Source organism: Somniosus microcephalus, chromosome 6 (assembly GCF_052327205.1).
Source record: "Somniosus microcephalus isolate GS21.2 chromosome 6, FLI_Smic_1.0, whole genome shotgun sequence".
NCBI lineage: Eukaryota > Metazoa > Chordata > Chondrichthyes > Squaliformes > Somniosidae > Somniosus > Somniosus microcephalus.
The window spans coordinates 262,763,590-262,779,485 of record NC_140992.1 but is presented as its reverse complement, the minus strand read 5'-3'; the positions used below and the strand labels follow the sequence as shown (position 1 = coordinate 262,779,485).

The 15,896-nt window shown below is 41.0% G+C and overlaps 1 protein-coding gene across 2 annotated transcripts in view; it reads right to left on the bottom strand.

The window, feature by feature from the left end:
- The window catches only part of wwox (WW domain containing oxidoreductase), a 1,068,632-nt gene that overhangs the window by 1,014,632 nt on the left and 38,104 nt on the right, over window positions 1–15,896 (bottom strand). For both annotated transcript variants that reach the window (XM_085991830.1, XM_085991829.1), the window contains exons 3-4: window positions 3,988–4,045; window positions 2,692–2,870 (exon numbers count right to left, since the gene is read on the bottom strand). In XM_085991830.1, coding sequence (XP_085847956.1) covers window positions 2,692–2,870; window positions 3,988–4,045 — 237 coding nt within the window. The remainder of the gene's footprint in view (window positions 1–2,691; window positions 2,871–3,987; window positions 4,046–15,896) is intronic.

Below are 15,896 nucleotides of genomic sequence, written 5' to 3'. Positions count from 1 at the left end.
AACATATTAAGTAGAAAGTCCTGTATTAAGGTAATTTTTTTTAATGATGGTATGAAAGATGAACCAAACCAATGTGTGAAAAAGTTACAGTTCTGTCCAAAGCCAAGAGCAAGAATAATTTCCAATGTAATGCTGTGGTTTAACTATCAAAATAGCATTAGTAAGATCCAAAATGACAAATTTTAGAATCTAAAATAAAGTACCTTTTAAGCCGTCGGTTTAACATAAAAAAAGCTGGCATGCAAATTGAAAAGTACCGCCCTTTTTAATGTACAATTTTCTTCACAGCAGATTTGAATTCTTACCAAATGAGTAGAACTAAATCTGTACATCGACCATTAAAGTAATAAACAGAACAATGGCTCTTTCAACTGTGTGCACTCCTAATTTCTTTAGCAGGGAAAGGATTTTTTTTACGAGTCGTCTTTGGGATAAAACCAAGCTAGCTAGTTCAAGTCGTAATTTATGCCTAATATTTTTTAAATGAGTATATAATGTGCCCCCACACACCTCTAGAGAATACAAAGCCAACTTTGTGTCTTTATGAATCCAGCACAACTCTAAACTAACTAATTTAGCCTCTCTCCAGATCAATCCAGTTACATACTCACTGATCTTACCACAATTCATCACTATATTACACAACACCTGCAAAATGAGGTCAAGTTGCAAGTTGGCAGGTACACACAGCTGTAGTCTGTATAGTGCATCCGGATTCTAAACGCCAACTCCTGCGAGGTGGTCGGTGTTTATTCAATTTTTTTTAAATTTGATCTTCAGTTGGTTGAATGATTGTGATTCTCCTGCCAACTATGTCAATCAAAGCACAATAGTTCTTTCAAATTGTTGAACGCGGGTGACAAATGGACATTTCTAGGTCTTTAACCCACCAACAGGCCTGTTCTGACAACCTATACAATCAATTGATCGCTTGTGTCTACATGCTACCCATTATTGATCAGACCATTGGCAAGGGAGATCTGTTAATACAAGTTGCATCAGATTTTGCTCACTACAATCATTCTGCACTAGAACTATTCGAGGTTGTGGAAGAAAAGAAAATATATCCTTCCTGACCAGTGAGCTTTGAAGGAACAAATCAGAATTTTCAAATTATAACTTATATTTGTGTATCAACCATTAAAGTGCTTCAACAATGATCTTTCAACTACGTACACTGTCAGAATAGGTTTCACATATATAGTGACTGCATTTAAAGGTGTCAAAGAGTTACAGTGTTTTTCGACAACTAATTATGACATAAGTATTTGGATACTTCATTCAACCTCTCCAGGCTAGAGAAGTAAAGGCTCTCTTAAGAATCATTTTTAATGGCTGGTGCAAGCCTGGAGAAAATACTGTTCTTTGGCTTTTAAACACAGCTATGGCTCTGTGCATTTTTCTCTAAGCCAACTACAACAAACTATCAGCACTGGGACATCTATGTTAAAACACATTTGGACAAGCATCAGTTTGAACGAATGAATGCCTGTGCTTGTGACCTCTGCATTTATTCAACATATGGGAGCCATTTAAACTCTTGCTAACTCATGGATTTCCAAGTTCATCTTTTTCTTCAAAAAGTGTAGTGCCAGAAATTTACATGCAAATACGACAATCAGTTTTGCTTCAGTTTTTTTTTGCTCTCCCAGTTTTATCCCCTTATCTCCTGAAGGCAGCAGCTCTTGCTGGGATAGAGTTTCAAATGCAGTGCAAGTGCCTTCCTATACTTCACCCAAGTGCCTGTTCTACATTCAACAGCGAATGTCAGCAGGTTATTTGACGTCACAGCTAAACCAGGCCCTCAACAGACATCCGCAGACTCGCACTTTGCAGCAAGAGTCACTAAACAACATTCAGGAGTGCAATGTTGGCTAAATATTGCTGTACCCGGCCCTGGGGCACCAACTGTATCTCCCCAATGGAGACGAGTTAATTCAGTACATATTGCCTACCGAAACTGGGCCTGCTTATTCGTATGGCTTAGTGCCACACTGGATGGTGCCTTAACCCACTCGGCCAAAACTATGCTTTAGTGAAGTGACAGAAAATGTAGATTAGCAAACTGGAAAGCAGCCATTGAACTGAATGACTGAAGAGGCTCTAGCATGAAAGCCTAATGACAGCCCATTGTATTAAAACACAGCAGAGCACAGGGTTGATTCAATCATTACCCGCATAGTGAGAAGACAGTCAGAATATCATCTCATTTTCTGCAGTGAGTTCTTTGATGACTGACGAGAACGATTTTTGCTAGGAATGGGCGTCCACAGAGTGAACAGTATATCGCGGATACCAGCTTGGTGATCTTGTTTTTTCAGGCGAGACTTCCTCAACTAGCTTCCTCAATAGAATTTACAAAATGGAGATTGGCATATCTTTACTAGAATGCTCCTGTACCTCTAAAGAGAAGCTATTAATAGATGATTGGGACCATGTTGGTCTGCCTTCCCTAATAATGTGCAGCATAAAAAGAAATAAAAAAGGAAAAAATATCATCCATTTAAAATTTTTGATAACTAATTGAGAAACCAAGGTTAAGGGCCGAGGTCCATTGCTCGAGTCACCACCAAGATTGAAAGTCAACAAGTCGCAATTAGACTGAGGGAGGCAAAATGTTCGATAATTTCCAACTATAAAACAGTATTTTCTATTGATCAAGATGTTGGGTATCAAATTGGTGCGACTTACCAATCCCTGAATTGGCTCCAGTGACAATGACAACTTTGCCACTTAGATCTCGACCTTGTAAAATTTCCATAGCAGCACTGTTTCCATCATACCTCTGCCGAATATTTGGTTTCTCAGATGTCTCTTCAACAGTAAATGCTAAACGTGGGTCCAGGTACGTGGTCCTTTTGTTTATGTGACTAAGAGGAGAGATTTTATAAGCAACTTCAATAACTAACTTTAAAGAAAGATCTGAACAAAGTCAAATGGAGAATTAAATAACAAATGAATCCATTAGTCCCAACTGTTTTACTTTTCCCCCCACTAACTTTCTAATTGTTTACATCTGATTATCAAATTCTGATTACCAAATTAAAATTGAGCTGGAGTATCATCTTTACCACCTGTACAGAATTAATCCCTTAGCCATAAGCAGATCTAAACACATCTATTTGTTCTTGTAGGAACTAGTGCTTTGGAATGTGGATTTGTTGCCTTTGTAAAGTTGTGCAAGTGATTCTCTACGCTGCACACATATCCATTTCAGATAGGGTACCCATCAAAAATGATGAAAGAAAATGTTCCATCATCAAAATAAAAGACAAAGCACAGGTTAATGTTTCAGGTAAAAACACTTTGTTAGGACTGGAATCTAGAAGATAACCAAGCTCCTTTATACTGAACAAAACGAATAGGGAAGGTTAAAAGTCAAGAGCCAGGCAGGCGAACTGCTAAGATGCCACCTGCAACCCGTAGCAAATGCAACACCTGCCCATTCACGTTTTCCTACCCTATTTTCCAGGCCACAATAACATTTGCCCCGTGTGAGATAGCAATGTACAAGTACTTCACCCAATCTAGTGTCCCCCACTACACCAAATACAGCTTGGGTAACCATCCTGCCAAACATCACTTGTTCTGTCCACAAATTTATTCTGATTTCCCCATGGCTCGTCGCTTCAATTCCATCAACCATTCATACTCCAATTTTTATATTCTATGCCTCAGCTAATAAAGGAAAGCATTCCGTATGCCTTTTTAACTACTTTATCGACCTGTCCTGCTACCTTTAAGGATCTGTGGACATTCACTCCAAGGTCCCTCTGTTCCTCCACACCTCAGTATCCTCCCATTAATTGTGTATTCCCTTGCCTTGCTGCCCCTTCCCAAATCCAATATTGATTTTTCTCAAATCTCTATTCCAATCCCAGTCCACCCACAAATCTATCACATCACAGTCCACCCACAAATCTATCACATCATTATCCCAAGCTGAAAGATGCAATTCTCATTGGCTTCATCCCTCTGTGTACTTACTCAACAAAGTACACCTGACCATTTTCATCTGTTTCTTGTTCCCAACCATATGGCAAATCTGTAACAGAAAAAGGGTGCAAATGTTACATCACTGTGGAGTTCATTCTACAACTAAACTAACACCTATACTATGTTAATATACTCTACTATAACTCCAAAATATTGGAATATTGCCACATTTGTAGTGCAATGATCTAATCTATGATCCTTAGTTTAAATACGGCATTCTTGAACTTACAGACTCACTTGAGGTGCAGAGTTTGTAGGGTCGAGGATGAACATTTATGGGCTAGGTCACATTCTGCAGCACCCAAAAGATTCTACAAAAGCCTCCGGCTCTATACCGAATGTTTGATTGAGGACAGAGAAAGACTCTACACTGCAGCATATTTACAGTAAATAGCCGTCTGACTGGTTTTTTAGGTTTATGGGGTGGTGAGGAGAGCAATCTAAGCATTTCATAAAAAGGTGCTACAATTAACTAGCTGATCTCCCACAGCATTGTTCAACAGTAGTCTGGCATCTGTGGCACAAATGTAATGTTTCAGTGCTAAAATGGAGCCACATTTAACATGGCCCATCCTTTAAGGCCATTGCTTGGGGAATGCTTTTGTGGAAGTGGCCTCAGTCAGTAGAACTTCAAGTTAATTAGAGGCTATTTCACAGAAAAGTCTCTGTAGATTGTCGGATATTGCAAATTCCTGGCTCGTGCTCTTGGGAAGTGGCCAGGGTTACCACGGTCAGAGAAAATACCAGGAAATTATTGTCTTTCTACCTTTTACACTTGCTACTGTCTGAAGTGCAACAGACATACTGCAGAAATATATAAATAGATCAATGATGCATGACATAGTACATGCATTCTGAAACATCTTTAAAGGGCTAATCCTTGTATCCTGGGATCTTTATTAAGACATATAAAATATGCACACATTCTGGTATAGCCAGGTGTCTTCTAATTACTTGGCAATACCAGAATGTGTGAATGCCCTGCATTTGTACCAGCTTGAGCTGGGCCCTGTTAAAAGCAAAGAACAAAGTCAGATTATTATGCTATGTTCTTTGAGTAGATAGTTTTCTTCCCAGGCCTTGCTGGGATGATCCGAAAGTATATCTCCTTATCGTGATTTCAATGCTGGAAAAGAGCAAGAAGTAAAGAGGAGTAAAAAGAATAATGGTGCGCATATCATTTGTTGAACTAATTAAAATGTAGCAATTTAGTCCGTGCCACAGGTCTCTTTAGTTTAATAACACCTTTGGAAGTGATCCATGTGACTTAATTGATCATTTTGTTTGGCCTGTGCACTTTTTTTTTTGCATTAGGTCGGATTTTGCTATGAAAATAACAGTAAGACTAACAGCGCTCACTGTTATTTGCGTGCAAATTGGACAGCAAGCGCACATGCGGTGTTAAATGCGAATATCCAAGTTGCTGTCTGAGATGCGACGTAAGCTTCCTGAAATGTATTTAACGGCGTGATGTTCCTGTAATTACCTCAAATGCGGACTAAACTCACTCAACAAAGTTAGGACTTGTCCACAAGTACCCTTTAAACAGTGTGGTAAGACTTAATTACTGCCAAACAACCTCTCTGGCACTGAAAATTAACTTTTATAAATGTGGAGTCTCATTTGTTCAGATTTTGTGTGTTGGAGATTTTTAAAATAAAATTAAACTTTTTCTTAGTTCCTTTATCCTCTCTTAATCCAGTCTCTCTTTATTTTGCTTTCTGTACCTGATTTGACATTGAATTAACAATTCTAACTGACACTTCCTAGTTCAGACTCTGCGCTGCTCATTAACGATTCTTCAATCTGATTGGTTAAGGAGATACACAGTTGCTTGGCCTGTTCACACAGGTCTCAGATGCCCTGTAGAGGGCAGTGCACTGTTTAGATGTTTGGCTGACAAAGTTGCCATGCAAACCCCATAGAAAGACTATAGGAAAGTGCAAGTCTAACGAACAGCTTGTGCCATTATTTGGCCATTCACAGCAAATTCCAGCCCAATACATTTTCATGCTTCAAACTGAATTACCATGCAACCCGCACAAAGAACCATACGGGAGAGTGCACTTTACATGGAACGCCAAGTTTGTAGGTTCATGCATGCAGCACTAAGGCCTAGAAGACACAATTCATCATTTATGACCATGGTCATTTTCCAGGAAGAGGAACTTCTTTTGAGATGTTTAAGCTCAGAGATTGTTGGGACGGTGTGAAAAGCATCAGAAGGCTGAAGGAAGCTGTTGAAAGTTCGAAGAAAGTAGTCAAGAGTGAAAAGTTTGAAGGTTCAGGAAAGGCAACATTTTTCGGATCAAAATAGAAAACAACAAAGTGTAACAGTTACTGTAAATGCACAAGATTCATAGCACAGGGTACAGCATAGCAGCAATAGGGAAATAGAAGCAAGGTTTGCTGGAAAGGCATAACGAAGACACCTGCTGCAGGGGTCTCCAGAGCCAAAACCAGAGTGTTCTGCCCAACAACAGCAGCCTACTATTTAATCATCGAGATTGAATGATTTTATGCTTTCGTTACAAAGGGACAATCTCACAATGAAAACCTGTTACAGATCGTAACTTTAATCTTGCCTGGTCCTACTGTAATCGCATTTAGCCAATGTAACTTCATTATACTGTTACTAAGTGAAAGCCAACTCCAACAGAGATAGTGATACACAAACTATCATTGCACATGATGGTTTTGCTTCTGTTAATGAATATTAAGGATTAATCAGTCCTTAACCTTGTGGCTGTACTAACCTTGTGCGTTATCAAGATGTTGTTAAATAAAGTGTTTGTTAATGCGGGGTGTGTGTCCAACTCAGTCAAATAGGAGTTAAGTTGCACTTCACTCAGGTTTGTACCTGGGTGTCCTTGTGCACCAGTCGCTGAAGGTAAGCATGCAGGTGCAGCAGGCGGTTAAGAAGGCAAATGGTATGTTGGCCTTCATAGCAAGAGGGTTCGAGTACAGGAACAAGGATGACTTGCTGCAGTTGTACAGGGCCTTAGTGAGACCGCACCTTGAGTATTGTGTGCAGTTTTGGTCGCCTTATCTGAAGAAGGATGTTCTTGCCATGGAAGGAGTGCAGCGAAGATTCACCAGGCTGATACCTGGGATGGCAGGAATGACGTATGAGGAGAGATTGTGTCGATTGGGCTTGTACTCACTGGAGTTTAGAAGATTGAGAGGGGATCTCATCGAAACCTATAAAATTCTGTCAGGCCTGGACAGACTAGATGCAGGAAGGATGTTCCCGATGGCCGGGGAGTCCAGAACTAGGGGTCACAGTCTAAGGATAAGGGGTAAGCCATTTAGGACTGAGATGAGGAGGAATTTCTTCACCCAGAGAGTGGTGAACCTGTGGAATTCTCTGCCACAGAGGGCGGTGGAGGCCAGTTCATTAAATATATTCAAGAAAGAGTTGGATATATTTCTTAAGGCTAAAGGGATCAAGGGATATGGGGAGAAGGCAGGGACAGGGTACTAAATTTGGATGATCAGCCATGATCTCATTGAATGGCGGAGCAGGCTCGAGGGCCGAATGGCCTACTCCTGCTCCTGTCTTCTATGTTTCTATGTACTGTTGTCCTGGTTTTGACTGATCTAGCTATATTCAAACCAGATTATGTAGGATGTTTTGAAATAAGTTAATTTCAGTATCAAATAAGAAACTTCAGATACAAGTATTAAATTTTAATCTAATTTTCAAAATGTATACGTTGGTAATGGAAGGGCAAGATTCGTTTTATATCTGCCAACAGATTATATATTAAAATTCTGGGATACAATATTTCTTACATAAAATGTTGGCACTCATTTTGTATAGCAGTGTTTGTATCCCTTTGTACAGCACTCATTTTTTTTTAGGAATTAATTAATATAAACACTATTCATCTTGTATCATCTTGGGTGAGTATTAGCTGTAAAAAGTGAAATTTAGTTTAACATTTTGAATTTAGCTTAGAACTTTAAAAACTGTAGTTAACAGAAATAGCCGGTCAGCGGCAGTTAACTATCAGTCAGCTGTAAGTGTTTGTCTTGAATAGGTGCTTATTACTGTCAGCAGTGAGCCCAGACAGCACTTGTAACTTAGGTGTGGCTCCAAAGGTATAAAAGTAAACACTGTCTGCTGAGGCACAGAATGATCTTAAACACAGTGTGAAACTTGGGAATTTAGAGAGAGACTGGGAATTCTCTGCAGAGGGGGAAGGAGATGTTGTTTTTGCCTCCATAGGATAGCAGGTGGGTGATCAGTTCGTGAGTACAGGAAACTCTTCTTTATCCGGCACCGACGGGACCGGCGTGGTGCCGGTTTATCAAAAAGTCCGGATTACAGAGAGTTAAAGTTAAGAGCTCCGTACACAGCAACAAATCCAGGCTTCCCTGTTGCTTAGCAACAGGTGCAAGAAGCCCGGCCACAGACCAAGCGTCCCTGTTGCTTAGCAACAAGTGCAGGAACCCCCGATTACACAGCCAAGAATCAAGAAACGGCCACTAATATGAAGAAAAACTTAACTGAACCTATTCCTGAATTTTGCCGGTTAACCGAGATTTCCGGTTGTTTGGGTGCCGGTAAATCGAGAGTTTCCTGTATTACAATTTTTTTCTCTAAGCTAGGCAGTGGTTTAAACTAAGAGCAGGGGAACTATAACTAATACTTTATTAAATTAATAACTTAACTAGATAATCTAATTAATATAACTAAATAATTGTTTGAATAAAAACTTTAATTAAATTAATTCAGGCCATCAATAAGCAAATAAATAAAAAAGATTAGAGATGGCAGGGCAGGCTGTGTGTCGGGACTGTAGTATGTGGGAGTTTGTGAACAGCGAGTCTGTCCCGGATTCCCACGTCTGCAGGAAATGTCTCTGCCTTCAGTCACTCCGGCTCAGAGTCATTGAGCTGGAGTGCGAGTTAGACGCACCGAAACATAAGGTGGGAGAGGAATTTCTGGATAGTTTTATCCAGAAAATCATAGAGGAAAGCACAGGTTCAGGAAAGGGAGGGTGTGACTGTTAGAGAGCTGGGTAGTGAGGACTTAAGAGGTTGAGAAGGAGGTCCTGCAGACACTGGTCCTGTCCAACAGGTACGATGTACTCGCTACTTGTGAGGACAAGGAAAAAGACTGCAAGGAGGATAGCCACAATACAGACCAAGGCACCGTGGCTCAGCAGGCTGTCCAGGGAAGAGCAGAATAGAAGTCAGGCAGCGATAGGGGATTCAATAATTAGGGGGATAGATACTGTGTTCTGCAGCCACGAACGAGAATCCCGAAGGGCGTGTTGCCTACCCGGTGCCAGGGTAAGGGATATCTCGAGGCGGCTGGAGAGGAATTTGGAAAGGGGGGGAGTAAACCCAGTTGTTGTGGTCCATGTCGAAGCAAACAACATAAGTAGGAACAGGGAGGAGGTCCTTTTGAGGGAGTATCAGAAGTTCGGAGCAAACTTAAAAAGCAACAGCTCGAACCACGTGCAAATTGGCATAGAAACAGTCAGATCAGGAGAATTAACATGTGGCTAGAGGGCTGGTGTGGGAAAGAGGGGTTCCTTTTCACAGGACACTGGCACCAGTACTGGAACAGGAAGGAGCTGTACCGATGGGACGGGCTCCACCTGAACCGGGATGGGACTGGTGTCCGAGCGGAAAGGGTAAATATGGAGGTGGCAAAGGCTTTAAACTAGTAAGACGGGGGGAGGGATCTACAAGAAATGAAACCAGCCTAAACATAAACAAAGGAGAGCACAGGGAAGAATAAAGTAAGGGAGGACATTGATGGCCAAGAAATAAATAGAGTTATAGAACAGGAGTGTAAAAAGATGGTTAACAATAAAGTGAGAGGAACTGCTATTAAAAGTGAGTTAAACTGTCTGTACAGCAATGCACAGTGTCTGTAATAAAACAGGGGAACTGAAGGCAATAATACGTTGCGAGGAACCAGACATAGTATGGATTACTGAGACATGGCTACAGAAAAATCAGGACTGGGAATTAAACATTGCAGGGTATAACATATTTAGAAAAGATAACGAGGGGGGAAAAGGGGGAGGTAGAGTAGCTGTACCTATTAGGGAATAACATAATGGCAGTAGAAAAAAGTGACGCAGCTATCAGCAAGACAAAAATAGAATCCATGTAGATAGAGGTAAAAGATAATCTTGGATCAATCACAATAGGGGTAGTCTACAAACCACTTAATAGTGGAAGGGAGGTGGAGGAAGAAATATGCAAACAAATTAGGGAAATTAGTTAAAAAAAACAGAATAATAATCATGGGCGATTTCAACTACCCCGATATTAAGTGCCCAGAAGAGGTAGGTAAAGGGGATGGGAATGGAGTTCCTACAATGGGTATAGGACTCCTTTCTAACCCAATATGTAAGGGATGATTCGCTATTGGATCGAGTAATGGGAAATGAATCAGAGCAGATAAAAGTAAAAGTATGGGAACATCTAGGCAATAGTGACCATCATATAATATGCTTCAAGATAACAACTGAGAAGGACATAAGTATGACGAAGACCAGGGTAATAGATTGGAGAAAAGCCGATTTTTTGCGGGGCTGAGAATAGAACTTGGGAAAATAAAATCGACAACAATGATGTAGAACAGCAATGGGAAATATTTAAAACGGTCCAACAAAAATATATTCCGCTAAAAAACAAGAACAAGCTAAACACTAATGAGACACCATGGATGAATAAAGACGTACGGGAAAAACTGAGGGTAAGGAAAGAGGCATACACTAAGTACATGGACAGCAGGGGAGAGCATGGCAAGAGAGAATATGAAGAGATTAGGAGAGAAGTCAAAAAAAAACTAGAAAGGCAAAAAGGAACTATGAAATTAAATGATCAAGGAACATGAAACAAAATAGTAAAATATTTTATAGGCACATCAATAAAATAAGGAAGGTTGGGATGGGAATAAGGCCATTAGGGATAGACAGGATAATACCACGGTAACGATAGCAAGATGGCAGAAATATTAAATAATTATTTTGCTTCAGTATTTTCCAGGGAGATGGAACAGGTGGACATGACATTGGATGATGAGATTAGTAATGAGATAACTGCATTTAAAATAGAGGAGAAATATTAAATAAACTAAAAACTCAGAGGATAAAACCCCTGGTCCGGACAGATTACATCCGCGCATCGGAAAAGAATCTCGGGAAGAGATAGCAGTGGTATTACTACACATATTTAATAACTAATTAGAACAAGGTGTAGTGCCAGAGGACTGGCGGATAGCTAACGTAATACCTATATTTAAGAAGGGAGATAGAACATGTCCAGGGAACTATAGACCAGTCAGCTTAACATCGGTGGTAGGAAAAATAATGGAATCCCTACTAAAGGAGAAAACAGAACATCTGGAAACCAAAAATAAAAATGAGTCATCAGCATGGATTTCAAAAGGGAGAATCTTGCTTGGCCAACCTCATTGAATTTTTTGAAGAGGTAACAAAGAGAGTAGACAAGGGTAATGCAGTAGATGTAATTTATCTAGATTTTCAAAAGGTCTTTGATAAGGTACCCCATAATAGACTAATGAATAAGATCAGAGCATGCGTAGTCAGGGGACAAGTAGCAGAATGGATAACTGTCTGGCTTCAAGGCAGAAAGCAAAGAGTAGGGGTAAAGGGTAGCTATTCAGAGTGGCAGAAGGTGAGAAGTGGTGTTCCACAAGGATCAGTGCTGGGACCACTGTTGTTCACAATTTATATTAATGATTTAGATTTTAGAATCAAAAACACTTTCTAAATTTGCAGAGGAAACCAAATTGGGGGAAGATAGTCAATACTGAGGAGAACTGCAACAAATTACAAGACAACATTAATAAACTTGCAGAATGGGCATATACTTGGCAAATGAAATTCAACACAGATAAATGTGAGGTATTATATTTTGGTAAGAAGAATAGGGAGGTCACATATTACTTGGAAAATAAAAATCTAAATGGGGTAGAGGAACAAAGGGATCTTGGAGTAAAAATACACAAATCACTGAAAGTAGCAGCACAGGTTAACAAGGCCATTAAAAAAGCAAACCAAGCACTCGGGTTTATTTCTAGAGGGATTGAATTGAAAAGTAGAAAATTTATGCTAAACCTATATCGAACCTTGGTTAGACCACACAAGAGTACTGTGTACAGTTCTGGTCACCATATTATAAAAAGGATATAGAGGCACTGGAGAGGGTGCAAAAAAGATTTACAAGGATGACACCAGAAAAGCGAGTGTGTACCCATCAGGAAAGGATGAACAGGCTGGGTCTCTTTTCTCTTGAAAAGAGAAGGCTGAGGTATGACCTAATAGAGGTTTTTAAAATCATGAAAGGTTTTGATCGAGTGGATACAGAGAGAGTGTTTCCACTTGTGGGGAAGAGCAAAACTAGAGGCCATCAATATAAGATAGTCACCAAGAAATCCAATAGGGAATTCAGAAGAAACTTCTTTACCCAGAGAGTGGTGAGAATGTGGAACTCGCTACCACAGGGAGTGGTTGAAGCGAATAGTATAGATGCATTTAAGGGGAGGCTAGATAAGCATATGAGGGAGAAGGGAATAGAGGATTATAGAAGCATAGAAGATAGGAGCAGGAGTAGGCCATTCGGCCCCTCGAGCCTGCTCCGCCATTCAATGAGATCATGGCTGATCATCCAAATTCAGTACCCTGTCCCTGCCTTCTCCCCATATCCCTTTAGCCGTAAGAAATATATCCAACTCCTTCTTGAATATATTTAATGAACTGGCCTCCACCGCCCTCTGTGGCAGAGAATTCCACAGGTTCACCACTCTCTGGGTGAAGAAATTCCTCCTCATTTCAGTCCTAAATGGCTTACCCCTTATCCTTAGACTATGACCCCTGGTTCTGGACTCCCCGGCCATCGGAAACGTCCTTCCTGCATCTAGTCTGTCCAGGCCTGACAGAATTTTATAGGTTTCGATGAGATCCCCTCTCAATCTTCTAAACTCCAGTGAGTATAAGCCCAATCGACACAATCTCTCCTCATACGTCATTCCTGCCATCCCAGGTATCAGCCTGGTGAATCTTCGCTGCACTCCCTCCATGGCAAGAACGGCCTTCCTCAGATAAGGCGACCAAAACTGCACACAATACTCAAGGTGCGGTCTCACCAACGCCCTGTACAACTGCAGCAAGACATCCTTGTTCCTGTACTCGAACCCTCTTGCTACGAAGGCCAACATACCATTTGCCTTCATAACCGCCTGCTGCACCTGCATGCTTACCTTCAGCGACTGGTGCACAAGAACACCCAGGTCTCTTTGCACTTCCCCCAATCTATTGCCATTCAAATAATAGTCTCCCTTCCTGTTTTTGCCACCAAAGTGGATAACCTCACATTTATCCACATTATAGTGCATTTGCTATGTTTCTGCCCAATCATCCAACCTGTCCAAATTGTACTGGAGTTTCACGACATCCTCCTCACAGCATACCCTCCCACCCAGCTTTCTGTCATCTGCAAATTTGGAGATATTACATGCAATTCCCTCGTCCAGATCATTAATATATATTGTGAACAGCTGGGGTCCTAGGACCGATCCTTGCAGTACCCCACTAGTCACTGCCTGCCACTCGGAAAACGACCCGTTTATTCCAACTCTTCGCTTTCTATCCGCCAACCAGTTCTCTATCCAAGTCAATACCTTGCCCCCAATCCCATGTGCCTTAATTTTGCACGCTAATCTCTTACGCGGGACCTTATCGAAAGCCTTCTGAAAGTCCAAATATACCACATCCACTGGTTCTCCCTTATCTATTTTACCAGTTACATCCTCAAAAAATTCCAGTAGGTTAGTCAAGCACGATTTACCTTTTGTAAATCCATGTTGACTTTGTCCAATCCCGTCACTGCTTTCCAAGTGCTCTGCTATTACATCTTTTATAATGGACTCTAGCATTTTCCCCACTACCGATGTCAGGCTTACCGGTTTATAATTCCTCGCTTTTTCTCGACCACCTTTTTTGAATAGTGGGGTAACATTAGTTACCCTCCAATCCATGGGTACTGTTCCAGAGTCTATCGAGTTCTGGAAGATGACCAGCAATGCCTCTTCTATTTCTAGGGCCACTTCTTTAAGTACCCTAGGATGTAGATTATCAGGCCCTGGGGATTTATCGGCCTTCAGTCCCATCAATTTTCCTAACACCATTTCCCTACAAATACTGATTTCTTTCAGTTCCACCCTTTCATCAGACCCTATGTTCCCCAGCATCTCTGGGAGGTTATTTGTGTCCTCCTTTGTGAAGACAGAACCAAAATATGTATTTAGTTGGTCTGCCATTTCTTTGTTCCCCATTATAAATTCCCCTGATTCTGACTGCAAGGGACCTACGCTTGACTTCACCAATCTTTTTCTCTTCACATATCTATAAAAGCTTTTACAGTCAGTTTTTATGTTCCCTGCAAGCTTACTCTCATATTCTATTTTCCCCTTCTTAATTAATCCCTTTGTCCTCCTTTGTTGAATCCTAAACTGCTCCCAATCCTCAGGATTATTGCTTTTTCTGGCCAATTTATACGTCCTCTCCTTGGATCTTATGCTATCCCTAATTTCCCTGGTTAGCCACGGTTGAGTCACCTTTTTTGTTTTATTTTTATGCCAAACTGGGATGAACAAATTCTGTAGTTCATCCATTCGGTCTTTGAATGTTTGCCATTGCCTATCCACCGTCAACCCTATGCAGATAGAGTTAGACGAGGAAAGACGGGAGGAGGCTCAAGTGGAGCATAAACGCTGGCATGGACTGGTTGTGCCGAATGGCCTGTTTCTCTGCTGTATATCCGATGTAATCATGTTATGATTTAAACAGATTATAAGACTGAGTGTTATAGGTGCTCCTCTACACCCATTAACTACAGTCAAATGTTGGGTCTTGAAATTCGCACTGCCTAATTTGCAGCCAAATTGAAAATGAATGTTGTACCCAGTACGGTAGCGAGGTGGTTGTTACGTTATGGACTCGTAATCCAGAGGCCTGGACTAATGAGCCCGAGACGTGAGGTCAAATACCCCACGGCTGCTGTGGAATTTAAATTCAGTTAATTAAACAAATCTGGAATAAAAAGCTAGCACCAGTTATGGTGAAACTGTAAAAACCCGTCTGGTTCACTAATGTCCTTTAGGGAAGGAAATCTGCCATCCTTACCTGGTCTGGCCTATATGTGACTCCAGATCTACAGCAATGTGGTTGACTCTTAACTGCCCTCTGCAGTTCAAGGCGGCGGCTCACCTCCACCTTCTCACGGGCAATTAGGGATGGGCAATAAATGCCGGCCTTGCCAGCGACGCCCACATCCCATGAACGAGCATTTTAAAAAAACTGTCCCAGGGAATGAGTCTCAACTTCAAATTGTTGCTAGCCACAAAATGTGTGGTGCAGAGTTGGCAACAACCCCAAGGCAAATCTTACAACATTGGGGAGGTAGTTGTCTTTGTGCTTCCCCATAATCATCAGCACATATGTAAAGGATCATAGAAATTTACGGCACAGGAGGAGGCTGTTCGGCCCGTCGTGTCAGTACAGGTGTTCTATCTGTACAACTTGATATTTACAAATTAGTTTACTAATGCATCATCTTTTACTTTTCCACAATTTCCAATCATTAATTACTCCTTCATGGTCAATCAACCCATTGTGTATAATCCTTTGCCGCTGTCAAAATTTGCATACTTCAAATTTGTTCCCTGGAATTAAGAAATTCATGTAGCTGGGTATTTTTTTTCTCAGTTTTTAGGGTAAACTCCCTCAACCAAGAGAGCAGGAAACCTGCTTCTGGATATTCACCGATATTGTTCTGTAATCCATTGCTAGGGGGTGTGTCTATCCTGCAGCCTGGGTTGAATTGCCCTTCAGCTAACCATCTAGGGA